Source organism: Ochotona princeps, chromosome 14 (genome assembly GCF_030435755.1).
Source record: "Ochotona princeps isolate mOchPri1 chromosome 14, mOchPri1.hap1, whole genome shotgun sequence".
NCBI classification, from domain to species: domain Eukaryota; kingdom Metazoa; phylum Chordata; class Mammalia; order Lagomorpha; family Ochotonidae; genus Ochotona; species Ochotona princeps.
The window spans coordinates 4,736,212-4,760,509 of NC_080845.1; the positions used below are offsets into that span (position 1 = coordinate 4,736,212).

Here is a 24,298-nt window from a genome sequence, read left to right on the forward strand (position 1 = left end):
CCTGAGACCCAGGAGGCCAAGCAGCTGTCATGCCCATGGGTCTGGGGACTCAGCCTCATTATGGAGAGGCTGGGAGCAGGCAGGGCTGCAGGTGGTAGTGGGGGGCACGGAGCCTCGGTTTCCACCCATGGACCTCTGCTCTGACCCACTCACTTGCTCCCCTGTTCTGCTCTGCGCTGGCTACATCTGGGCACTCCCCACCCCATCCTCCTGCAGGGGCCACCACAAATGGCCAAGGGCACTGGAGTGGTGTGGGCAGCCAGGGTCACCCTCAAAGTCGTGAACTCCAGGAGCGCAGGGGCAGGGCCCAACTGTCCGTCAATGTCACCCTCCTCCGTGCTAACTGCGACTCTTGTTTGTCTCTTCCTTGCAGCTCAAAGCCACCCTCACCGGAAGGGGAGCAGCAGCCGGCAGCGTCCCCACCCCTGCAACCTGCGTGTCCCCAGACTCGGCATGGGGCTGACTCCTTGGCTGTGCAGGGTCAAGATGAAAACCCCGGAGTTTGAAATCTGACAGCTGCCACCCCTCCCCCAACCGGGTGACCTTGGACCAGGGTCTTACTGTCCTCACTTGGGGTCAGGCATCGTGGTCCTTGTCCCACAGGGGACTAACAGTGGGTCTGTGAAGGACTCAGCCATGGAGGAGCACATGAAGGAGCTCACAAAACAAGAGCTAGGGGTCCCCAGATGTTCCCCTGGGAACCGTCTCCCTGGCCAAGAGCACGCCACCCCCAGGGTGACAGGGAGCAAAGGGGCTTGTATACGGGAAACTGCCACTGCCCCCAGGACCCTCTTGTGCCCTATCTCTGACCACTAAACCATGGGGAAGGGGCCCATGTGGGTCTCTGCAGCTCCACAGGTCACATGACGGGGGGTTGTTGTTCTTGCAGGAGCCCTCCTCAGGAGACAGCCAGCCGCCCCCTCTGATGACCAGATGGGTGCCAGGCGCCCCCGCAGCAAATGCCAGCAGCCCGCAGGCCCATGCCTGCTGTGGGGGCCTCTCCACACCCCCCTTCCCAGAGCTGGCCCTGTGCCTCCTAGGACATTGCAGAGGCGGCCTTCATGTTGGAGACAGGGATGGCTCAGAGAAGGCAAGTGAGTCGCCTGAGGTTTCACAGCAGATGCTGGCCCAGCCCCAGGTTGTGGCTGCCCCTCCATGGGGAGAGTCCTCTCCGCCGCCTCCCTCTCCCACAGGCCATTGCTTGCCCAGCCTGGAAGGTCACTGCAGGCAACCAGGGGTTCCCAAAGCTGGGAGGGGCAGGTAGATCAGTGCCTCCCCCAGCCTCCTACCTCACACTGCCCAGTCCGCACCCCCCATTTCAACACCAGTAAAGTCACCTCTGCAGGGTGGACCTTGGGGGCTCACAACCCTGCCTGCCCCCGTCAACCCAGTCCCCTTCATCTTGGCGGTGGCTCCACTCACGGCCACCTGGCCCTCCCGACAGCGCTGGCGGCGCCTCCCCTCCTGGGATCAGAGGCGGGAGGGGGATTAGGGCTGCAAATGGCTCTCCCCACAGCCCTGCCTCCCTGTCTTAGTCATTTCTGCCCAGCACCGCCTTCGCCCTCCATCACGACCCGTCTCCCCGCCCGCCGGGCCAAGGGGACAACGTCCCCAGTCCACCCACCCAAGGGGCTGCAGATGCTGGGGAGAGGGTCCTGATCGGTCCCCCACCCGCGTCGCCGTCCCGCAGCGCGCCTGCCCCCCTTCCCAGGCGCGCTGCGCACGGATGGCGCCGGAGCCGCAGAGGTGTGTGTGTGTGTGTGTGTGTGTGAGCGCGCGCGCGCGTGTGTGTGCGGCGGCGGAGGCCGTGCAGGTCAGCGCTGCCCGCGGCTCCCCGCTCCTCCAGGTGTCGGGGCCCCCACGGCCCAGGGATTGCCCCGGGAATAAGGGACTGTCCCTCTCTCCGAGCTTCGGATGAGAAGCGGGCGCTGCCGCGGCTGAAGGCAGGCGCTGAGTGATGCGGCTCCCTCGGTACCCAGATTAGGGGTAGGGGTCTGGAGCGGAGGAGGGGGCGTGATTCCGTGACCTGCGGGCGGACCACGGCTGCGGACCAGCCCCCGAAGTGCTGCCCTCCCCGGGAGGGGTGGGTGGCAGTGGGCTGCGATGGGTGACAGGATCTCCTCCTGCGGGCTGGGGTGGGGGTGCGCACCGACCCCGCGGGGGTCGTGCCGCTCTTACCTGCCCACGAAATTCTCCAGCACCGAGCTCTTGCCGGCGCTCTGGCCGCCCACCACGGCGATCTGCGGCAGGTCGAGGTCCGCGTTCTGGCCGATGGCGGAGAAGGCGTCCTGCAGCCGGTTGACCAGCGGGATGAGGTCCTCCATACCGCGGTTGCCCATGGCTGCGGCGGCGGGGCCCCGGCGGGCTGCGATCGGGCTCCGGCTCCGGCTCAGCCGCTGCAGCCGCGCTCCCGGACTGCCTGCGCCGCCGCCCCCCGCCCCTCGGGGATCAGAGCCGCGCGCAGCGCCGCTCCGGCGCTAGAGGGCGTGCGCGGCGCCGCGGGCGGGCCCCTCTGCGCAGGCGCGGCCCGGCGCACTGTGGGAGTGGTAGTTTTCTCCCTCTGCGGCTTTCGGGGCGCAGTAGCAGTCGCTGGGAGGGTGGGTGTGGGGGAAACGGGGTGCGGATACTGAGCGGAAGCTGTTTCTGGGACGTAGACAAGGTCTCATTCCTGCTACGTGGCGTCCTTGATAGTAGCCATGGTAGTCGCACTCCATCTTATGAATAGGGAAACCGAGTCACAGGAGGCCCTTTCCTCCTGACCTCCTTGACCTCGCTGGAGTCAAATGCTAATTAGTCTCCAGGACGCCCCCCTATAGCCTGTAGGCCTCAGTTCCCCTGTTTCTGAACAGATGTGGACTGGACACCCACTGGGACCAGCACCTTGGTGAAGTAAGCTCATCTGTGCCTGGGGCAGCCATATCCCATGTGGGCGCTGGTCTGTATCCCGGCTGCTCCACTTCCAATCCAGCTCCCTGCTTGTGGCCTGGTAAAGCAGTAGAGGATGGCTCAAGTCCTTGGGATCCTGCACCTGTGTGGGAGACCCAGAAGAAGCTCCTGCCTCCTGGTTTCAGATCAGTTCAGCTCTGGCTGTTGTGGCCATGTGGGAAGGGAACCAGCAGGTGGGCGATCTCTCTCTGTCTCTTCTCTTTGTAAAACTCTGCCTTTCCAATAAAAATAACTAAATCTTACAAACCAAACAAACAAACAAAAGGCCCCCTGGGCAGTGGAGATATACAAATCTCAGATAAAGATGGAGGAGACAGACAGGAATGGACAGACGTTCAGCAACAGCAGAAGAGAGCGGAGGAAGTGAGTGGGGTGTGAAAGGGGGCCCCGTGTGGCAGTGAAACTCCACTGTAGCCTGGGATGCTAACAGGGTGGCGGTGGGAATGGCTGGCCAGGGTGGGGCATACCCTCCGGGAGCGCCCTCCTCGGGGAAGTTGGCGGTGTCAGTCCTGCAGTTTGGCATTCTTTTCCCAGGACGGTGATGGAGCAACAGGATTTGAACTTAGGACTTTGTCCAGCTCCACCTGCTTGGCCTTATCACACAGAAAGGCTGGCCAAGTCCCAAAGATTCAGCAAGGGTAGGCCAGCAGCTTGGGGCTGTTGGGGGCGGGGTGGGTCAGTGGATCATTTCCCTGCATCATGATCAGGGTGGGGATGGTGGGGGCATTGGGGGCCACGGTGCCCTGTGCGTGGGTGATTGTCTCTTTGTCCATCCACAGCATGTGTGTGAACTGACCCAGCCATCATGCTGAAGCAAAACCAACTCCTTACCCATGTTTGGCCAATAATCTTCTTTTTCCTAGTGGAAAAATCAGGGTGTTGCCCACACAAGTTATGCTAACAACATCCCTGTCAAGCGGTGATGAGGATGATGGTGCCGGAGAAGGCGGGGCAGGGCAGGGCGATGTTGCTCTTGTGAAAATCACCAGGGAGGGAGTGACTCCTGGGGACCTTTCCGGGCTGGCAGAAGGAAGAGAACCCTGGAGGTGGGGTAGGAGCTAGGCCCCAGCTTTAGACAGGTTGGTTGCTAGCCAGCTCCTGCCTGTTCTCAGCCTCAGCTAGTCAATCCGAATAATGGGGAAGGTAATGGGGACTGGGGGGCAATGCCCAGGCGGGCCATGGCCCAGGCCTGGGGGTCAGGAGCTCATCCTGCGAAAATCCTGAGGATGATGGGCCAGTGGCTGCTGGAGCATCCTTCCGTCTGGCTGGAACCCCGTGCAGCTGCTGCAGGCCAGCCGCCCACTACCCTCAGAGCAGCAGAGCGGGAACCTCACTCTCCCCGGAGACCAGCCTGCAAGGATGGCATGGAAGCTGGGCTTTTGATCATAAAGAACAAATCATGCGACAATTCAGAGGGTCATCCTCCCACCTAAAGAAGGCCACTATTTATAGAGCTCAGGATTTATTCTCCAGATATATTTGCTCTGTTCCATTTTGTTTTTCAAAAAAAAAAAAGAGAGAGAGAACAGGGAGCGGAATCTAAATGACTCTCTCTGCTGCTGTGTCAGGAATGTGCAGCCAGCAGCCGGGGCCCCACATGGAACTGCTCAGAGATGCAGTATCTGAGACCTGCCCAAGACCTGTTGGCCATCACCGCCTGCTCTGACCACAGACCAGGAACTCCACAAGAGCCTTGTGCACATCAAACATGGAAAAGTGTCACTGTATGAGGAAAGTCGGAGGGCAGACCTTGTGTCACAGCAAGTGAAGCTGCTGCTTGAGTTGCCAGCATCCCATAATGGGAGGCAGTCAACAAGGTTCGCCCAAGTGCTTGGGCCCCTGCCACCCATATGGAGGACCTGGATGAAATTCCTGGCTCCTGGCCCAGCCCTGGATGTTGCTGGTGTTTTGGGAGTGAGCCAGCAGGTGGAAACACTGTCTGGGCATCTCCCCAGCCTGATTACCACCATGCTGACAGATTCACTTGCGCCGTCTCCCACATCCCAGAAAGGAGGGGTCTTGTCCACTCTGATGAACGAGGAAGCTGAGGCACGGGGAAGTTAAGGACACGCCTGAGGTCACAGTGCCTAGAATGGATGGGCTTCTATCCTACGCTCTGCTGGCTCTGGGAACCTATGTGGCCCAGGTGTGTACAGGTGGGGTGCAGCTGCAGACCACCCACCCAAGGAGACTGCTTCAGTCTGATGGCTGCAGACGGCGTGGCTGTACCCAGGAACAAGGGAGACAGTCTGTACCCACAAGGCAGTCTTGTCCGGTGGGGATGGCCATGGAGAGGCCAGAGACTCCGTCCTGGGTCACCCTGGTGGAGGGGGATGTGCAGCAGCACCCTTCTGCTCCCACCTCTGTCGCCTGTCTCCCCTCACCCACTTATTTCTAGGAAGAGGCACAGGTGGGCGACAGACAGCAGAGAGGCCATGTGATACACAACTCTCACATCTTTCTCTGCCTCATTCCTGACTTGGAGCTGTCGCTGAGCCCAGTCTCTTGCTGTGGGGGGGGGGGGGACAGGGGTTCTGAGCTAGCTGCCCCCCTTTCTGGGGTGCTGTGCAGGTGTCTCCGAGGGATTTGCCTGTTCAGAGGGATGGCTGGACACACATGTCAAGGAGGCAAATCTTCAGGACAACTCAGCAACTGCTTTAGGCCATGAAGGAGCACCTGCTGTTACTGAAGAAAGAAGTAATCTGAGGTGGGGAGGTGGCGGTTGACAAGCTAAAGATGTCTCATAGTCAAGAATGTCTTGGAAAATAGTGACCACGGGGCCTGGTACGGTAGCCTAGTGGCTAAAGTCCTCACTTTGCATGTGCTGGGATCCCATATGGGCACGTTTGTATCCCGGTTGCTCTACTTCTGTCCCAGCTCCCTGCTTGGGAAAGCAGTCAAGGACATCCTGAAGCATTAGGACCCTGCACTCACATGGGAGACCCGGAAGAAGTTTCTGGCTTCAGGCTTCGGAGGGGCACAGCTCCAGTCGTTGCAGCTGCTTGGAGAGTAAATCAATGAACGGAAGATCTTCTCTGTCTCTCCTCCTCTTGTATATTTGCCTAATAAAAATAAATATTTAAAATAAATAAATAAATAAACCTTAAAAAAAGGAAACTTGCACAAATGCCGGGTGTAAAACTGGAACACAATGCAAGACTTGAATAAATGGAGACCTTATTTTTCAAAAATGTTTATTCATTTAGGTTGAAAATCAGAGTTACAGAGGAGGGAGCTCCTTCCTTCACTGCTCCACTCCCTAAACAGCAGCAGCAGCCAGAGCTGAGCTGATCCGAGGCTAGGAGCTTCCTCTGTGTCTCCCACATAGGGGCACAGCTGCAGAGAGATAGAATGTTCCATCTGCTGGTTCACTTCCCCAAATGGCTGCAACAGTCAGGGCTTAGCCGGACCAGCAGAGCCTGATATTCCATCCGGGTCTTCCACACTGGGGCAGGACCAAGTACTTAGGTCATCTTCTGCGTTCTCAGATGTACTGGCAGGAAGCTGGATGAGAAGTGGGCCAACTGGAATTGGATCCGGTGTGCCGTGTAGGATGTGGCTTTGCAGGCAGCTGCTGCATGCACTGCATCACAACGGCCAGCCCCCAAATTTCACAATCAAGTGGCATCTCAAATCTGAGGCAAGAAAGAGGCCTCGAGGAGTTTGGATGGGTCAGACTTGATTTGGAATGCACAAAGATGGGGGAGGCGAGGCCCTTGGCCTGAGTGAGGCTGACAGCAATTAGTCCCGACAGCCTCAGGGGGTGGGGGAGAGGCGTTCCCACTCCTGTGTGGTCCACAGATCCCTCCCCTCTGTCCCTAAGGCACAGCAGGGCCCTTCACAAGATACAAGTCTGTTCACTCCCTCCCTGTCAGCAAACCCATCACAGCCGAATAGAGAACAGGGGAGACCCACCCAGGAGGCCCCCACACGTGTGGAATTGTTTTCCCAAGGAGAGAGCCCTGCCTGTTCGTCTCCTCCTCTTGTTTCTCCAGCCTTCAAAAACCTAATTTCTGATGGCCATGTGCTATTATTCCTTAAGAGACAGACATCGTGATGTATTTGAGCTGTCTTCTCAACTTGATCAATCTCCAGGCAGCTATTTTAAACAAGCAGTCCGTGCGGACACCTGCTGGCTCTTCAGTCTCAGCTTCATCATTTTCTCAGGCTGGAGCCATTCCTCCAAGTGGGCTTCCAGGTTAAAGGGCAGGACATACTCAGGAGACTTCATAGAAATTTTGCAAAAATGCTTGCCAGAGACAGAGAAGCCAGCCCAGGAAGCTGGCAGCGGCTTCTCCTCTCTCAGCAGCACCCAGCATTATTTTTAGTGTTTTCACTTCGGCAATTTGCTAAGCTTGTTTTGCGCCAGGTGCCAGCACGCCAGGCATTATGTAATGAAATCCTCACTCCCCACCCCATCCCGGTCCCCGGGAGGGGGCACCCACTTTACAGCCTTCAGAGGACTCTTGGGGTGGGGGGCGGGGTCGCCTCGCCAGAAGGCGAAGGGACCCCGGATGGTTTTAACCCCAGTCGCATCCAGCTGGCATCGGGCATGTCCCGGTGGCAGCCTGGGTGGTGTGCACCCATTGCACCCTGGCCCTGCCTTCCTGCGTGTGTCTCGGTTCCCACCAGAATGGAAGGTCTCATCCGGGAATCTGATGCTGTCACACTCTTCCCTAGAGAAGATTCAGGTCAGGTGCAAAGCTCTCACCCTCCGGGCTACCTTCCCACCTACAGACGCCAACATGCCCTGCGGCTCCAGGGCACCCTCGAGCGCTCCTACTGCTCAGCACAAGGTTCACGCTTCTCTAGTTCAGCTCTGACTGCAAGGCCAGGCCGCGTAAGGCACCGGAGCGGCCACCAGGGACGCTGCATAGGGCCCCGCGCGGCACGTGACTGCGGTGATTTGTGCGCGCCGCCCGCCCGCCTGCATCAAAGCGCACGGCCCGCGGCGGGTCTGCGCGTCCCCAGCGCCACCGCGCGTCCTCGCACGCACACAGCCTCGCCGCCGCAAGGAGCGCAACGCCCTCGGCTGTTGGAGCTCTAGTGGACGGCGTGGGGGTGGCGGGAGGCAAACAAGGGATTGTCAGGGCACCGGACGTGCGGGGCGGGGGCGGTGGTAAGCAGAAGCAGGGTGAGGGGATAGGGAGTTGAACTCACTCCTCTTCGCGCCCCCCGAACTACGTCTAAGGAGCCCCCTCATCCTGTTCAGGACAAAGCCAAACCTCTGCGCGGGGGAGTTTGGGTCCCGGGGTTGGAGCAACAGTGGGGCCGCTGAGGGGTCGGTTGGAGGAGACAGTTCCTCCTAGAAGCCCTCTGCGATGTCCACGCGGTGACAGAGGGGCCGTGGGCCCTAAGCAGCCCCATCCCGATGCGGAGGATGCGGAACATAGAGTCCGCGCCCAGCTAGGCCCTTCGCACCCGGGAGCCGCTCCTGCAGGGATCAGGTGCAGCTGGATCCGGGAGCGCAGCGGTCCGTATCACGGGGGCCTCCACTCCCCTAGAGGGCGCTGTCCCGCCCGGGCCGCGGCTGGGCCTTCCGGACGTCTTAGGCCGGACCGCGTCTCCGGGCGCCTCGGAGCCTGCGAGCGGGAGCGTGGGGAGCCCGCGCGTGGCCCACGCTTCCCGTGGGGCGACGTGGTCGCTGAGGGCTTCGGTTCCGCGCAGGGAAGCGAGGTGCGGGGAGTCCTGGACGGAGGGACGGGGTCGGTAGGATTAGCGGGGGCCTGAATGGGGGTGGGGCACCTTGTCAGCCGAGGAAGGGGACCGGAGGGCGCGGGAAGGTGGGTTTGGGTGGAGGAAAGCCAACGTCTTCCGGGGTTTCTGGACGTTGGGGGACCCGGAGCGGCTGTTCCTGACAGGTGCAGGCCCAGGGAGCGCCTGGAGCGGGGGGAAGTGGGTGGGAGTGAGGAGGGGACTCGCTGGGCGCGGAGCAGGGCTGCAGGGGGGTGGGGAAGTGTGCTGGGGTTGGCGGGCTGGGGGGCGGAGCTGGGGCTTGGGGGAGGAGCTGTAGTTGACCTGAGGCCGCTGCTGACGGGACTGGAGGTGGTCTGGAAGGGAGAGGGGCTTCTCTCCCGAGAAGGTGGCCCTGCTGGAAAGACGTGGGGAGGGATGGAAACCGCCCTGACCGGTGGTGCAATTCCTCACCAGACTTCCCTTCCTTCCTTCCGGCAGCCACCATGTACAACCCGCAGCTCCAGCAGCAGCAGTTGCAGCAGCAACAATTGCTGCAGATCCAGCAGCTGCTGCAGCAGTCCCCGCCACAGGCCCCCTTGCCCATGGCCGTTGGCCGGTGAGTCTCCTGCTAGAGGGAGCGGACGGCTGTGCAGCCCCCTTCGTGTCTTGGTGGGGTCCCCTGGCCCAGTGCTTTCTATCTGTGCTCAAGTGGGAGGGACCCTCTTCCTTTTGATGTAGTGGGAAGCAGAATGGAGGCGTGAGGCTTGGGAAGGGGTGGTGGGTCTCTTCCCGAGACTCACCCCCACTCCTCCGGACACGCAGGGGCCTCCCCCAGGTGCAGCCCGCGCAGCCGCAGCTTGTGGGTGTCCAGGGCAACGGCTCTGCCTCCCTCCTCAGTGGTCCCCTGCTACAGAGGGCTTTGCTACTGCAGCAGCTGCAAGGTATGCGGGGAAGACCCCGTCCCGGGATGTTTTGGGGTGCCCCAACCCCACTGCAAGCAGGAAACATCATCAGATCCTCACCAGGGGCCCTGCAAGGGTGGTGGTGTGCCTACCAGGATGTTCAACTCGCAAGATCAGGATGCTTGACTGAGCTGGGGTCTGCCTCCCCGCTGAGGTGTGCCCTGGCTGCAGTACTCCTCGGCTTGCCTCACTCCTGGTTGGATTCCGTGTCCTTAGACAGACAGGCAGGAAGCCTGGGAAGGGACTGGGTCATACAGCCGCAGTGGAGGAGGGGCTAGCCCTGGACCTGCACCTCCTGGCCACACGACTCTGTTGTGCATTGAGTGTGGGCCCTTGCCTCAGTTTCCTACGTGGAGAACGGTCTCTCCTTTCTTCCTCCCAAGATGCTACACCTGACTGCCAGTACCCCCTACGGGGAGATAAACTCCCACCTGACAGATGGAGAGACCTGGAGCCAGCCAGAGGTCAGGGGCTCATGGTCAGACAGGATTTAGGAGTGGATTAGGCCTGCGGGGTGGGGCCGGCCCTGGCTGCAGACTTGAACAGGTGAATGGTCCGGCAGATGAAGTGACAATGGGTGGGTCTGTACTTGTATCCAAAAGTCACATTCTCCAAAGTGCAAGAGATACTTTGTAATAGGGGGTTAGGAGGACTAGTTACTGCCTTGGGAATCCCTGCTGCCTGGCCCAGACTCCTCCCTTCTGCTACGCTGGGCCTGGGAGTGGAATGTGGACCCTGTAGGTGCTGTGAGGCCGTGCTACTCTTCGCTTTTCCCATGAAACTTGAACGTCTGTGTCAAGGTGGTTTCATTTGATTTATTTATTCAGTTTTTAAGAATTACCTCATTGGTCTGAAAGGCAGAGTTAGCACAGGGGAGAAACAGATTTTCCATCCGCTGCTTGACTCTCCGATGGCTGGGACTGGGCCAGACTGAAGCCAGGAACCAGGGGCTTCCTCTGGGTCTCCCACATGGGCTTAAGCATCTGGTCATCCTCCATGTGTCATGCTTTCCCAGACACACTAGCAGGGAGCTGGGTCAGAAGTGGAGTAGCTGGGATTTGAACCAGTGCCCATGTGGGATGCAGTGTCATAGGTGGAAGCTTTGTGCTATGCCGTGATGTCGGCCCCAGGGTTATTTTTAATAGCTCTTCTTTGCTTCATGGGGGGTTGTGTCCTTACTTGGCTAAGCCTTCTCAATGTTCAGCTGTTTCTTTCCTTCCTCTCCTTCCTGTTTTTATTATTAATTTACTGGCTTAAGAAACACTGAATGCCTGTGATACTTCTTAGAATGACTCCCAGTAGTAGAATGGCTAACTTGGGGTGGAGGGGAGAGGATGGCTGTTTGTGACTCTTGATACATGTTGCCCAATTGCTTTCCTGAAGGACTGGACCAGTTTGCAGTGCCAGCAGCCACGTACGACAGCACCTGTCTCACCATGCCCACGGCAGCACTGGGTACTATGCACTTTTCTAAAATTCTATGTGTGTATCTGTGTGTAGCTTGCTAAGTTTGTTGGTGAAAAGTCATCAGAATGTCTGTTTTAATTTCCATCTTTGGAGTGTTGGAGCAGTTGAGCCTTTCCTTTGTATTTCTGTTTGTGACTGGTCCATATCCTTGTCCCCTGCAACCCCCATTTTTTTGAGTGCCTTTCATGTTCTGCTTTTAGGGCTTGCTGGTTGTCAGAAGGTCACAGAGCTCCTATTGCACAGTCTAGATTTGATCCCAACTCTTGCAGCACAACCAGCCCCATGCCCTATTTAGCGCCTGTGTTCCTATCCCAGCTCTGGGGGGCAAGAGCCCCAATTGCCCTTCATGCCTCAAATGCCTCCCGGGATGTGGAACTGAGGCAGAGGATTTGCAGCAGCCAGGTCTGAGGACAAGGAGGCTGAAGCCCAGGGGACAGAGACCGGGGTCTGGGAAGGCCCCTTGGATGGGAGATTCCCCTGGAAGGGAAGGCTGAAGGATTCCTGGGAATCAGCGAGCAGAATGACCCTAGTCCCAGACGGAGCCCGTGGGGAATAGGTGCCTGGAATGGAGTAGGCACCTGTGTGGGGAGAGCAACTAGACTGAGGTGGGAGCAGGGCCAGGCTTGGCACAGTCTCAGCAGTGGGGAGCTGGGTGAGCACTTGCTGAGACACGGGGGAGAGGAAGAGTAGCTTTGGGGCCCGTAGGGGAGGAGGGGAGGCCCAGGAGGTGAAGTCAGCTGGACGTGCCAAGGCCGGACTAGGGGAGGGTGGGGCTTGAAGTGTGGCCTCGCCCCCAACAGCAGCAGAGATCAGCCGTAGAGCCCCGCCCCTATCTCCAGTGCCGCGGGGTGCGGGGGGGATGCTCCGTGTTCCCATGATGCGCTGGGGCCGTGACCTGAGTGTTGTTCCTGTGCTCCCCACCTCTCGCCTCCAGGGAACCTGCGTGGATACGGAGGTGTGACCACCCCGAACCTGGGAGCCCCCAGCCTCTCGCCCACACAGCTGGCCACCCAAAACCTGCAGCAGTTGTTCCCCCAAGCCACACGCCAGTCGCTACTGGGGCCCCCTCCCATCGGACTCCCCATGAACACTCCTCAGCTCAGCCTCTCAGGGCGGACCCCCCAGAAGCAAGCCCGGACCCCCTTTTCCACTATTCCCAGTCGCAAGGTGAGTGGTGATTGGGGAAGAGTGGGGAGGATGGGAGAGGAGCCACCCTGCTCCCTGCCAGGTCAAGCCACACACCCTTCTTGTACCTGAGTTTCCTCAACTGTAAAATGAGGGAGCATCTCCCTGTCCCTCTGGGGAGCCCTTGCCCAGGCACCGGCAGTACTGTTAGGTAATTAATATTTCTCTTTAAGTCAGCGCTGCCTGGCAGAAGTAACACATGAACTGTATATGTACCTAAAATTCTTCTGGAAGTCGCATGAGAACAGCAAAAAGAAACAGGTGAAATTTACTAATGCAAGGGTCTTGGAAAGATCATATCAGCCTATGAGCCACAGAAGACACAGACAAGGGTTGGTTTATTTTCTAAGATTTTTTTTTAAGAGTTTATTTATTTATTTTTTTAAGATTTATTTATTTTTTAGGGCCCGGTGCCGTGGCCTAGCGGCTAAAGTCCTTCCAGGCGCAGAGATCCCATATGGGCGCCAGTTCTAATCCCAGCAGCTCCACTTCCCATCCAGCTCCCTGCTGGTGGCCTGGGAAAGCAGTCGAGGTCCCAAAGCCTTGGGACCCTGCACCCGTGTGGGAGACCCAGAACAGCTTCTGGCTTTGGATTGGCTCAGCTGCAGCTGTGCGGTCTCTTGGGGAGTGAATCACCGGACGAAAGATCTTCCTTTCCTTTTCTCCTCCTCTCTGTATATCTGACTTTGCAATAAAAATAAATTTTAAAAAATCTTTTTTTTTTTTTTTTTTTAAAGATTTATTCATTTTATTACAGCCAGATATACACAGAGGAGGAGAGACAGAGAGGAAGATCTTCCGTCCGATGATTCACTCCCCAAGTGAGCCGCAACGGGCCGGTGCGCGCCGATCCGATGCCGGGAACCTGGAACCTCCTCCGGGTCTCCCACGCGGGTGCAGTGTCCCAAAGCATTGGGCCGTCCTCGACTGCTTTCCCAGGCCACAAGCAGGGAGCTGGATGGGAAGTGGAGCAGCCGGGATCAGAACCGGCGCCCATATGGGATCCCGGGGCTTTCAAGGCGAGGACTTTAGCCGCTAGACCACGCCGCCGGGCCCAATTTTAAAAAATCTTTAAAAAATTTTATTTTTTTTAAATTGGAAAATCAGATAAACAGAGAGGAGGAAAGACAGAGAGGAAGGTCTTCCGTCCGATGTTTCACTCCCCAAGTGACCGCAGTAGCTGGTGCTGTGCCGATCCAAAGCCAGGAGCCTGGAGCCTCTTCCGGGTCTCCTATGCGGGTACAGGAACCCAAGGCTTTGGGCTGTCCTCGACTGCTTTCCCAGGCCACAAACGGAGCTGGATGGGAAGTGGAGCTGCTGGGATTAGAACTGGCGCCCCTATGTGATTCCGGTGCTTGCAAGGCAAGGACTTTAGCTGCTATTTTCTAAGATTTGTTTACTTATTTGAAACGACGAGAGAGGGAGAGGTAGAGAAGGCTCTTTGATCTGCTGGTTCACTCCTCAAATGGCCAAAACAGCCTGGGTTGGAGCAGGTGGAAGCCAGGAACTCCATCCAAGTCTCCTGTATGGACAGGGCCCTGGCCTTCATCTACTCCTCCCAGGTGCATTACAGGGAGCTGGATGGGAAGCGCAGAAGTTGGGACTATACAGAATGGGACGCTGGTGTATTCAGAGGCTGTGAAACCGTGTCGCACACACTGGACCCCAGCTAAGATGTTCTGCATCTGCTTTGGGTTGATACTAACTTTTCAGAATCCTATGTGAATTTTACCCTGAACATCTCTGCTCAGACTCACCCCAGTTTGGCTGCCCCCCTGCTGAGCCGGCCACTGCGTGGTGGTGTGACCCCTCCAGTTCCCTTCATTTGAATGAGGCATTTATGTCACTTCCTGAACTTTGGAAGACTGCCTGAATGAATTGCTGCATGTGGAACTAAAAGAATGGCAGCTGAAATCTTCAGCTTGCATATGCTGGGATCCCATATGGGCGCTGGTTTGTGTCCTGGCAGCTCCACTTCCCATCCAGCTCTTTGCTTGTGACTAGGAAAAGCAGTAGAGGTCAGCTCAAAGCCGGAGACCCAAAGAAGCTCCTGGCTCCTGGCTTCGGAACAGCAGAGCTCTGGCCGAAGCAGCCATTTGGGGAGTAAAGCAGCAGATGGTAGATCTTTGTCTCAGATTCTCCTTATCTCTGTAAATCTGATCTGCCTTTCCAAAAAAATTAAATAAACCTTAAAAAAAAAAAAAGGCTGGGAAAAGCAGTGGGATCCCAGGCTGAGTACTACTAGTGGCCCACTGAGGTTCCCAACTGGTGGTCTCTGGTCCCCTGGCTCTCAGGCCAGACCTTCCCTGGCAGGAGTAGAAGCAAAAGCAGGCAGACACTTGCCAGGGGCATTCCCTCGTCCCCTTGCAGACTGTCCTTTGCTGAGGCTCCTGGAATGTGCACCTGTTCCCCAGTGCATCCTGGGCTGGGGGCAGCACCCTGTTCCCGGTGACACCTGGAGGTGAAGCATCTCCCTTCCTGTGCCTTGCTTCTTGCCTCCCAGTTGGGCCTGGAGTGGCATGGTGTGCCTACCTCACATCCAGGAACTGCATGGCTCAGAAGCCAGGGTGGACAGGACAGGCCCAGAGCTTGGGCCTGCTGACTTGCGGGCTGGTGCCCATGTTGTGCAGTGTGAGGTTGCCTCGTGTCCAACAAGGGCACAGGGTCCCAGCGTGCTGCTGTCCCCCTTCAGCACTGCCCCCTGGAGCTCAGCAGGAGGTGGAGAGGCCACAAGCTGCCCAGGAACTGGCCTAGCTGTGCGTTCACTCAACAAAGACATGCACGCTGTACAGGGGCTCCAGCTGCACACAGCAGCATCTGGACCAGCTTTCCGGAGGTCTGTTGTGGGGAGCCAGCCAGTGCTCCAGCCACTGCAGGCTGGGAAAGTCCACCTGAAGCTAGCTGAGGGCCTTCAGGGGATCTGGACTGGGAGTCGGAGGAGACTAGAGAGGCCCACATGACGCAGAGAGAGCTGGGCGGGGGGCGGGGCGCAGTGCATACAGGGTAGGCTGTGCAGACACGAGGTCCCGGAGTGGGGCAGGAGGTGGCAGGAGGAGAGTGGCTCCAGGCTTGGGGGAGGGGACATCCGGAGAGTATAGGAAGTCATGGGACAGGTCTCCCAAAAGGGAGGACAGCCCCAAGCAGGCCTGTGTGTTTAGAGGGCCTCCTTGGGCTACTCTGGAGAAGGGCTGTGGAAACCAGCACTGCAGTCCTTTTGGCCCCCAACCTGGGTTATTTCACAGGTAGCTTGATGGCACCCCAGGGCACAATCCCTGAGGTGTTTCTCAGGAGTCCCTCCACAACCAGCACCAGCCCAGCAGGGGGGGCTGCTGGGGCCTTGCTTGGGCCAGGGGGCACTTCTGGGGGCAGGTGGCAGTTGTCACAGTTTCTGAAAGGAAGCAGGACTCCTCTTCTCAGACGATGTCGGTGGAAAACAGACCAGACCCCGCCGAGGGGTCTGAGGAAGCTGCAGAGGCCCCGTTGGACATGTGTGAAGGTGAGGGAAGGGGGACAGTGGTTGGAGAAGGGGGGGGCAGGGTCAGAAGGGCTGAATCCACCTGCAGAGGTCTCGCCTGCCTCACCTGGCACCTTTGCCCCTTTGTCTGCCTCCATTGCAGGCCGAGATTCGCTCCCCTGCCCGGATACCATCTCCAGGGAGAAGCGCTCACTGGTGCCTGACCCTGAGCCTCGTGAGCCATCAGAGCCAGCAGCCAAGAGGTCCAAAAGGTGACTGATGCCCAGAGCCCTGGTGCCGATCTGGCCTTCCTGCACAGGCAGGATGGGCGGAGCAGCGATTGGATCCTTCAGTGAAGCAGGGAGAGCGGGCCTTGGTCTTTGGCTCAGAGAGGCCCAGACTCACCTCTTCACTGTTAGCTAGGGCAAGCCCCAGGCTAGACTCTGGTGATGTTTTTCCTGGAACTGAGCCGCCCGGAAGCCCAGAGTGGTTGGTTGCATTGGACGACTGCCGGGGTCCATCTGGGACTTCAGAGGGTAGACAGTTTGCAGAGCTAATTGGATCCAGGCTAGCAAGTTGTGGGAAGTGGGGCAATGCTCCCCAGCTTATGTAGGTGGACCTGGGGACCCAGAGAGCCACAGCAGCAGGGCTCAGATTGGAGACCCAGCCCTTCTTGGAAAAGGTGACTCTGGTTGTTATTTTGACCCCTTCCAGCTTGGAGGAGCCCACAGAGCCAGGGCCTCCAGGACAGCTGAAAGCCAAGGTCCAGCCACAGGCCCGAATGACGGCCCTAAAGCAAACACAGACTCCTGAGCTGCTGCCTGAGCCAGTGGAAGCCCGGGGGCCACCACACTTCCAGCCCCAGGGGGCTCTGGTGAACCCCGGGGGACAGCCAAGGCTGCAGAAGCAGGCCCAGACACAGACCTCACCAGAGCACGTGGTGCCACAGCCGAAGCAGCCACTTCCAGAGCCCCAGAAGGGCACAGAGCCACAGTCCTCAGTACAGCCACCCAAGGAAGCAGAGCCACAGAAGCAGGTGCAGGCCTCGGCATGCTCACCGCCCCCCAGGCAGGTGGAGCTGCCGCTGCTGAAGCAGGCCCAGACACAGACATGTCCGCAGGTACTCAGCCAAGCACAGCCACGGCCCCAGCCGCGTGAGCAACCTTCGGGGCAGACCCAGACTCAGCCAGAGGGGTCGGTGCCAGCCTTGGAGCAAGCACCACTCTCGGCCTGTGCCACATTGCTGGAGATGCTGCCTGAGATGGTAGATGCCAGGGGAGGTGAGTGAATGTTGGGTCTCAAAAACCCAGGTCTGAGGCCACCCACCCCCATGGTTTCATGGGTCCTGGCTGCAGGCAGAGAAGGCAGCTCTCTCAGGTCAGGGTCCATTTGGGCCCTGGGTGGGCGATGGGCTCTGGGAAATGGAACTCATCTGTCATTTCAGATATGGAGGAGCCCCCGTCAGAGCCAGCAGGTGCTCAGGACGAAGTGGAAGAGAGCCAGCAGGAGCCGGCCTGCGGCCTGGACATGGGAGAGTGCGAGAGAAGAGCAAGGGAGATGCTAGGGGTGGGTGCTGTGACAGGCTGAGTGAGGGCCACCCAGCCCAGGGGCAGGGTGACCTTGGCCTACCCTAGACCACCTCAGGGTCCCACCTGTGCCATGGGACAGCAGCCCTCCCCTGGCCATGCAGGACAGGCCTTGCTGTTTTTACTCCGAAGGCCAGGGAGGGACTTTTGGGTTTCAGAGTTTACCCCCAATTAGAGCCCCCAGTGCCCTCAGTGCCCTCACACAAAGTGATAGACAGTGGGGTGGTGTCCTAGCCCTTCCCCTCGATCTGTCAAGATGCTCTGACAAGGCAATGCTCGGTCCTGGGGCTGCTGCCCATGAGCGCCCATCTGACAGGTGCTCTACTCCTGCTCTTGGCGTAGACGTGGGGCACCGGGGGCTCCCTGAAGGTCACCATCCTACAGAGCAGTGACAGCCGGGCCTTCAGCACCACGCCACTCCTGCCTGGGCCGCGTGCTGCTGGTGACACCTCCACTGCCCCCGTGGCCACCAGCACGCCCGCCAAGCCCGGCCTACAGTTCTTCTGCTACATCTGCAAGGCCAGCTGCAGCAGCCAGCAGGTACCGTGCCCCCAGGGCTAGGTGGGCAGGGGAGGCCCGGGCTGCCCTGTGTCCACGGCTGCCTCGATGGCCACCCTGGACCTTCGAGCCTTGCCCCCAGACACCTGTGAACCCGCTCAGATAAGACAGCCCCACCCCAACCAGGAAGGTGGGTCTGAGTCATACCAGCCCGTTCCAATCTGTTCCACTGGCTAAGTGGGCCCTGGAAGGTGAATTTCACTCTTTGCCTAAGTTCCCTCTCAGATCAGATGAAGAACCATCCAGAACCTACCTCACTGCGCGGTCTTGGGGGTTGGGTGACTTTGTCGTTGAAGTCCCAAACCCAGGCCTGGCAAAGGGACGCAGCGTCCATGGCCCCAGTCATCAGGGGTCTCACTCTTGCTAACTCTGCCCCCCGCACCTCACCCAAGCAGGGCCGTGGAGACCTGCAAGTTAACCAGGAGGCTCCCTGGCATGTACTCGCTCTGTGCCTCAGCTTGCCCTCCCTGCCGAAGCCTCCCCCTCATGCCTGTCCTTGACTCCTGCCACAGGACTTCCAGGACCACATGGCAGGAGCTCCACACCAGCAGCGGCTTGGGGATATGCAGCACGCCAGTCAAGCCTGCCTCCTGTCCCTGCTGCCTGTGCCCCGGAACATCCTCGAGAGAGAGGAGGAGTGAGTCAGGGCCCATGTGGGCCACGCTGGACCCCAAGTGGACCCCCCACCAAGGCCCGCCTTGCCACTGTGGAAGCTGGCAGGGACACAGCTCTCTCTGACCCGTACAAAGTCACGGTGCAGGGTAGGACAGGAAGTCGTGACAGTCCCCTGAGGTTTGGTCTAGGCAGGACAGGGTGTCCAGCCACACAGGAAGGAGGTGGTCATGGTACTGAGCCTTGCTCCCACGGCCAGGGTGCTGACCCCAACTCCAGGGTCAGGGCACCTGCGGCCTGAGATTTGAGCTGCCCTTTCACTTACATACGTATTTTTACAGATTTATTTTTATTGGAAAGGCGGATTTATAGAGACGGAAAGAAAGATTCATCCCCTGGTTCACTCCCCAAGTGGTTGCAATGGCCAGAGTTTAGCCAATCTGAAGCCAGGAACTTCATGTGGGCACAGGGGCCCAAGAACTTGAGCCATCATGCACTGCTTTCCCAGGCCACAGGCAGGGAGCTGGATGGGAAGTAGAGCAGCCGGGATACAAACTGGCACCCCGTGGGATGCTGGCACTGCAGACGGGGCTTAGCATACTACACCATTGCACTGGCCCCTTACTTATTTTTTAAAGATTTATTTTTGTGGCAGAATGACACATTGGAAGAGAGAGAGGTCTTCTATCCACTGGTTTACTTCCCAAATATCCACAACAGCCAGGACTGGCCCAGGGTGAAACTTGGGAGCCTGGCGCTCCATCCAGGTCTCCCATGTGGGTGGCAGGCCCAGGCACTTGGGCCATCTTCTGCTGCCTTCCCATGTTGTTGAGCAGGGAGCTGGATCAGAAGTGGGGCAGCCGGGACTTGATTGATCCCTTTTATCATAACGTGGACTTGACGATCAAAACCCTCGCGCTCTCTACTCCTGGGCCCCATAACCAGCTCTCGGGGCATTAAGACCAGCAGGGAGAGCAGGAGCTTGCGGGACCCTGTGGGCAGTTATGGGCTTGCGGGACCCTGTGGGCAGTCATGGGCTTGCAGGGCGGGAGGAAACGTCAGGGCACCTGGGAGGATGCAGCCTGTGTCTCGGTACTGCTGCCTCATCCGGACGGACACCCAGATCTGCATGCAGGAGCTTCCGATCATAGACTGCACAACTCGCCCTGAATACTGAAGCCACACCAAGGTCCTCAGGAGGCTTGGTGGGACCTCCCGACAGGGTGGACAGTCCCCTGTGCCCAAGGGCACAGCCAGAAGCTGTTCCAGGAGGCCAGTCAGCCTCTGCTTGCATGCCTTGTACGTCAGGGCACTGTCCCCTGCAGGGCACACCTCCCATCTCTGTGCCCAACTCTCCCAAGGAGAATGGCTTGTGTTTAGGTCTAACATTCGTGAGCACAGGAAAAAGCCAACCAACACTCTTTGTAGTTACAACACGGAAAAGGCCTCGCATGTCCCCACTGCATGTCTCCATGTTGCACCCTGGGAGGCAGGTCCCCACTAGAGGGGGTTGGTTATGTCACTCAAAGCCTGCTGTGTGGGGCAGTAGCAGAAGCCAGGACCCTTGTGAGAGTTCCAGGGGTGTGGGGACACAGCTCAGCCTTGGGCTATCCAGGACAGCCCACGTGGGATGAGCTTGGCTGTGTGCAAACGGCTGCCACATAGCATGGCCGTGGACAAGTGGAGAGGACGCTTCACCTTCCAACACTATATTCCCTGAGGTTGGGAAGGACGTGACATAAGACTCACAGGGCGTTTATACTGAGGCCAAGGAGCCTCGGCTGGGTCGCCCCCTAGTGGCCTCATGGTCACACCACTAGTAGCCATAGGCACCTGGTGTTGCCCAGCATGTCACAGTTTGTAGAAGTCGCCATCCCATCCCAGTCTGCCATCCCTCATTCTGATCCCCACCCTGTGCAGAAACGGATCCTGCCCTCTGGGACATTGGATGGGGTCCCTGTGACGGAGATTCAGCAACTTCTGTGAAACAGAACTTGGCTTGACCAAAAAGTAGTGGCTCTGAGCTGTGTAAGGCGGAAGGTGAGGGACACATTTCATACAGGCTCCCGTCATGACAGTGGACCCCGGCCAGCTGTGGCCTCAGCTTCCTGCTGGTGTGCCCAGCTGTCAGGTGGTACCTGTGTGCACTTGCAGGACAGTCCTGGGGTGGCAGGGCCATTCCTGGGCTCCTGATCTGCGTCTGGCTAACATGCACCCTGGGAGGCAGCGGATGGAGTCGGGCATCTGCTGCCCGCCCACCCGGCAGACTCGATGGAGTTTGTGGCCCCTGGTTTCAGCTTGGCCCAACCCACCTGTAGCAGGTATCTGGGCAGTGAATCAGCAGATGGGACAGTGTCCTTCAGCCCTAAAACAGGGGACCCTGTCTTGTCACTGGGCTTTTCTGATTAAAAATCAACCCCTCCTTTTTTTCTGCCCATAATCCACTCATTCTAGAGAATTTTGCAAATACCCCCTGCCACCCAGAGGGGAGCAGTGCTGAAGGCCTGGTCCACTTCCTCCCTGACCCCTTCTGTGTTTCTACAAACAACCCTTCTAACAGATGCAAGCCAGCGCCACACTGCCAGATGTTGCCGACGTGTTTACCATCTCCTTGCAGCTCTCCAGCACACGGTTCTTTTCTTTCTAACATGTATTTGTTTTTATTGGAAAGGCAGACCTTCACCCACTGGCTCACTCCTCAGAAAAGCCTGTCCTTCCGAGGGGCCAGCGAATTGGGCTGCCGCCCCCCACATCATCTGTTTCCCTCTGCTGCTGCTCCTCAGCAGGGTCCCTGCCAGCACTTGAAGCTATCCTCTCAGCTTTCACTCCTAATGGCTGGCATCCCGCTCTTGCCCCCACCCACTCTATTCCTCAGAGGCCACCCCCAGACCCACTGTTAGGGTTCCCAGACAGTGCTGGCATCACTGTGGAAATGGTGTTTCACTTGTGGGGCAACATTGTCACCTTCCCTTGCCCTCTCGTCACCCAGAGAGCCCCCGCCCCGACGCTGGTGCCACACCTGCCAGGTCTACTACTTCGGGGACCTGATCCAGCACCGCAGGACGCAGGACCACAAGGTAGGGGGCCTGGGGTGACAAGGAGACGTGCGGGTCTGTCTGTGCGTCATGATGTCATCCTATGTCCCCTAGGCGCACTGTCTCTGCCCTTCTACCACAGGGTGCTTGTGGGCTGGAGGCTCTGTGGGCTCCCGCCCCCTCTCCTGTCTTTCATGTCCATGCAGAATTCTGTTGCCATCCCTTCCCATAGCCCTCCACACAGGGGAAATATGTGTGTTTGCATGTCTCAGGGTAGGCCTATAGCAGAGTCCGGCTTCTCTGCTGTGTGTGGGGCCTGCAAGGGGGAAGTGAGGCCTTGCTGGGCTCACTGCCACGCAGCCTGCCCTCCTTGCCTCCCTCTCCAGATTGCCAAGCAGTCACTGCGCCCCTTCTGCACGGCTTGCAACCGCTACTTCAGGACCCCCCGCAAGTTTGTGGAACATGTGAAGTCCCAGGGCCACAAGGACAAAGCCAAGGAGGTAACAGTGGCTCCCCGCTGAGGACATGGGCCCAGAGAGGTCCAGGGCCGCAGAGCAGGGTGGCTGTCAACCTGCGGCACATTCAGCAGGTCTGGATATGGGGTTGAAGACTCGGGCACGGGGTGGGCCATGTATGGCTACAGAGCTGACCTGCACTTCTTGCTCGCCTCTGGGGCAGCTGAAGTCCCTGGAGAAGGAGCTAGCCGGCCAGGACGAGGACCACTTCATCACTGTCGATGCTGTGGGCTGCTTCGAGGGAGATGAGGAGGAGGAGGAGGACGAAGACGAAGAAGAGGACATTGAGGTGGAGGAGGAATTCTGCAAGCAGGTGCTTGGCGGAAAGGCTGTGGGAGGAAGGCTCAGGCTGGGCCCTCAGCCCAGTAGGGACCTCCCCGCTCTGCTTCCCCTCCCAGGGCCAGGCACCGTGCTGGCCTAGGTAGGCACACAGGCCCGCCAGCACTCCCTGTCTGCTAGGCCATTACACGTCAGAGCATGCATCAGAATGGTGGTCAGGTGGCTATACCTGTGACCTAGGCGGGACTGGGATTAGTAGAGGCGAGGGGTGGGGTAGCTCCACAGTGCCAAGTAAAGGCCAGGGCAAGGTGGTGGTGACAGGGATAGCAGTGAGGCGGCATTCGGAGCACCTACCACGTGGAAGGTGCCAGGCACTATCCCTGCAGAGTGTCCTCAAACTGGGACAGACACATACACACACCTCTCCCCCCCATGAGAGCGTGCGCCCACAGATCAGCTGTGCCACCTGGGCGAGTCAGCTGATGGCCTGGCCCCTCTCCAATTAACGTCAAATGTGTGTGGGAGGATTCAGTGAACAGAGAGACATGACATGCTGGGCACACTCGCTGTGGGTTCCGGCTCTGGTGGGAGCAGGAGGAGGACTGGCTGAGCAGAGCTTAGAAAGTTCCGACAGGCAAGGGCACTCTAGGAGGCAGGACCTGCAAGAACTTCAGAGAATGGCACTCAGGCTCCCCAGAAGTCAGGCGATGGTGTGTCCCGGGGCACGGGTGGGCTCCAGGGCTGTAAGCAGAGTCCTGTGTGGGGCATGGGGGGGCAGGGCAGCTCCTGGACCCCTTGCTGGCCCGTTTCCAGGTGAGGTCCAGAGACATCTCCATAGAGGAGTGGAAGGACTCAGACACCTACAACCCCAACACAGCTTATGGTGAGACCCTGCCCCGAACCCACCTGAGCCCACCTGCGGGAACTGCATACAGCCTTCTGTGGAGACCCCATGACCTGTTCCCCTGCTCCCGCCCAGAGGGTGGAGAGTCTGAGGCCACTCTGGAATGGGCAGGATGCCTGGTGGGGGTAGGAGGGAGGTGTGCAGCCCTTGCCTTCCTGCAGGCGTGGACTTTCTGGTGCCAGTGATGGGTTACGTGTGCCGCATCTGCCACAAGTTCTACCACAGCAACTCGGGGGCGCAGCTCTCCCACTGCAAGTCCAAGGCTCACTTCGACAACCTGCAGGTCAGTCCAGCCTGCTGCCCCTGCCCCCCTCAGGGGTTCCTGGGGGGGTGTGACCACCGGCGGAAATCAGAGCTGACACAGGGCTGGGCTGTTATTAGTGCCTGAGCTCAGGGTCTCCCAGCACATTGATGCTGTATGCCCGGTGCCCACCGTGGTATGGGAGGAAGGAGTCTCCACCCTCACCTGTATCCTCTGTGTCTAGAAATACAAGGCGACGAAGAACCCCAGCCCCACCAGCCGGCCCATGAGCCGCCGCTGTGCCATCAACGCTCGCAACGCCTTGACGGCCCTGTTCACCACTGGCGGCCGCCAGCCGGTCCAGCCCAGCACCCAGGATGTGGCCAAAACCCCCAGCAAGGTGACCGCTCAGCCTCCCCAGCCCCCACCTCGGCGCTCCAGCCGTCTGAAGTCCTGATAGAGGATGAACCCCGTGGGATAGAGACTTTGGGCATGGTTGGCGTCTTTACTCAAAGTCCAATAAAAGGCAGTTTGTTCATGCAGTGTCCACCAACACGTGTGTCTGGTTGGACAGGGCAGGTGCTGCCCCAGCTGGTTTACAGTTAGCACACATCCATAGGGAGGCAGGAACTAGGGACTTTCTCCTAAGAATGCATCAGGCCAGGAAGCACCACTATCCAAGGAAGATCTAGAACCTTCCCCAGGACCCCCAAAATTGCTCTCGTTAGCCCCGAATTACAGGTGCAGACAGTGAGGCCTGGCAGGGTCATGTGACCTTCCGAGGGTCACACAGCTGGGAAGTGGCCAGACTCTGACCCCAGGGCCTGAATCCCCACACTTGCCTCTCCCTGGTGACCCCACAGGCAGTGCCAGGTAGG

The 24,298-nt window shown here is 58.7% G+C and overlaps 2 protein-coding genes across 7 annotated transcripts in view; one reads left to right on the forward strand and one right to left on the reverse strand.

The window, feature by feature from the left end:
• DNM1 (dynamin 1) overlaps nt 1–2,423 on the reverse strand; it is a 40,188-nt gene extending 37,765 nt beyond the window's left edge. For both annotated transcript variants that reach the window (XM_058672426.1, XM_058672427.1), the window contains exon 1: nt 2,179–2,423. In XM_058672426.1, the coding sequence (XP_058528409.1) occupies nt 2,179–2,339 (161 nt within the window). In that variant the 5' untranslated portion in view covers nt 2,340–2,423. The remainder of the gene's footprint in view (nt 1–2,178) is intronic.
• Nucleotides 2,424–8,464: 6,041 nt separating this feature from the next.
• CIZ1 (CDKN1A interacting zinc finger protein 1) lies at nt 8,465–23,958 on the forward strand. Of its 5 annotated transcripts, none has more exons than XM_058672315.1 (18): nt 8,465–8,622; nt 9,121–9,238; nt 9,445–9,563; nt 10,968–11,039; nt 11,986–12,218; nt 15,639–15,732; nt 15,854–15,962; nt 16,405–16,738; nt 16,811–16,970; nt 17,135–17,256; nt 17,619–17,816; nt 18,347–18,471; nt 21,436–21,523; nt 21,868–21,981; nt 22,160–22,309; nt 23,089–23,158; nt 23,341–23,462; nt 23,665–23,958. In XM_058672315.1, exons 2-18 carry the CDS (start codon nt 9,126–9,128, stop codon nt 23,875–23,877), a joined length of 2,436 nt encoding a protein of 811 aa, XP_058528298.1. In that variant the 5' UTR covers nt 8,465–8,622; nt 9,121–9,125; the 3' UTR covers nt 23,878–23,958. The 5 variants fall into 5 exon arrangements, with proteins under 5 accessions (XP_058528298.1, XP_058528299.1, XP_058528295.1 ...); XM_058672316.1 differs by having other exon boundaries at nt 16,405–16,726; XM_058672312.1 differs by having other exon boundaries at nt 16,405–16,970.
• The last annotated feature ends 340 nt before the right edge of the window (nt 23,959–24,298 follow it).

Coding starts and splice junctions, on each gene's coding strand:
- CIZ1 (XM_058672312.1), top strand. CDS start 9,126: ATGTACAACCCGCAGCTCCAGCAGCAGCAGTTGCAGCAGCAACAATTG. Junction 17,817..18,346: donor CCAGCTGCAGCAGCCAGCAG/GTACCGTGCCCC, acceptor CTCCTGCCACAG/GACTTCCAGGACCACATGGC. Junction 21,982..22,159: donor ACAAGGACAAAGCCAAGGAG/GTAACAGTGGCT, acceptor CCTCTGGGGCAG/CTGAAGTCCCTGGAGAAGGA.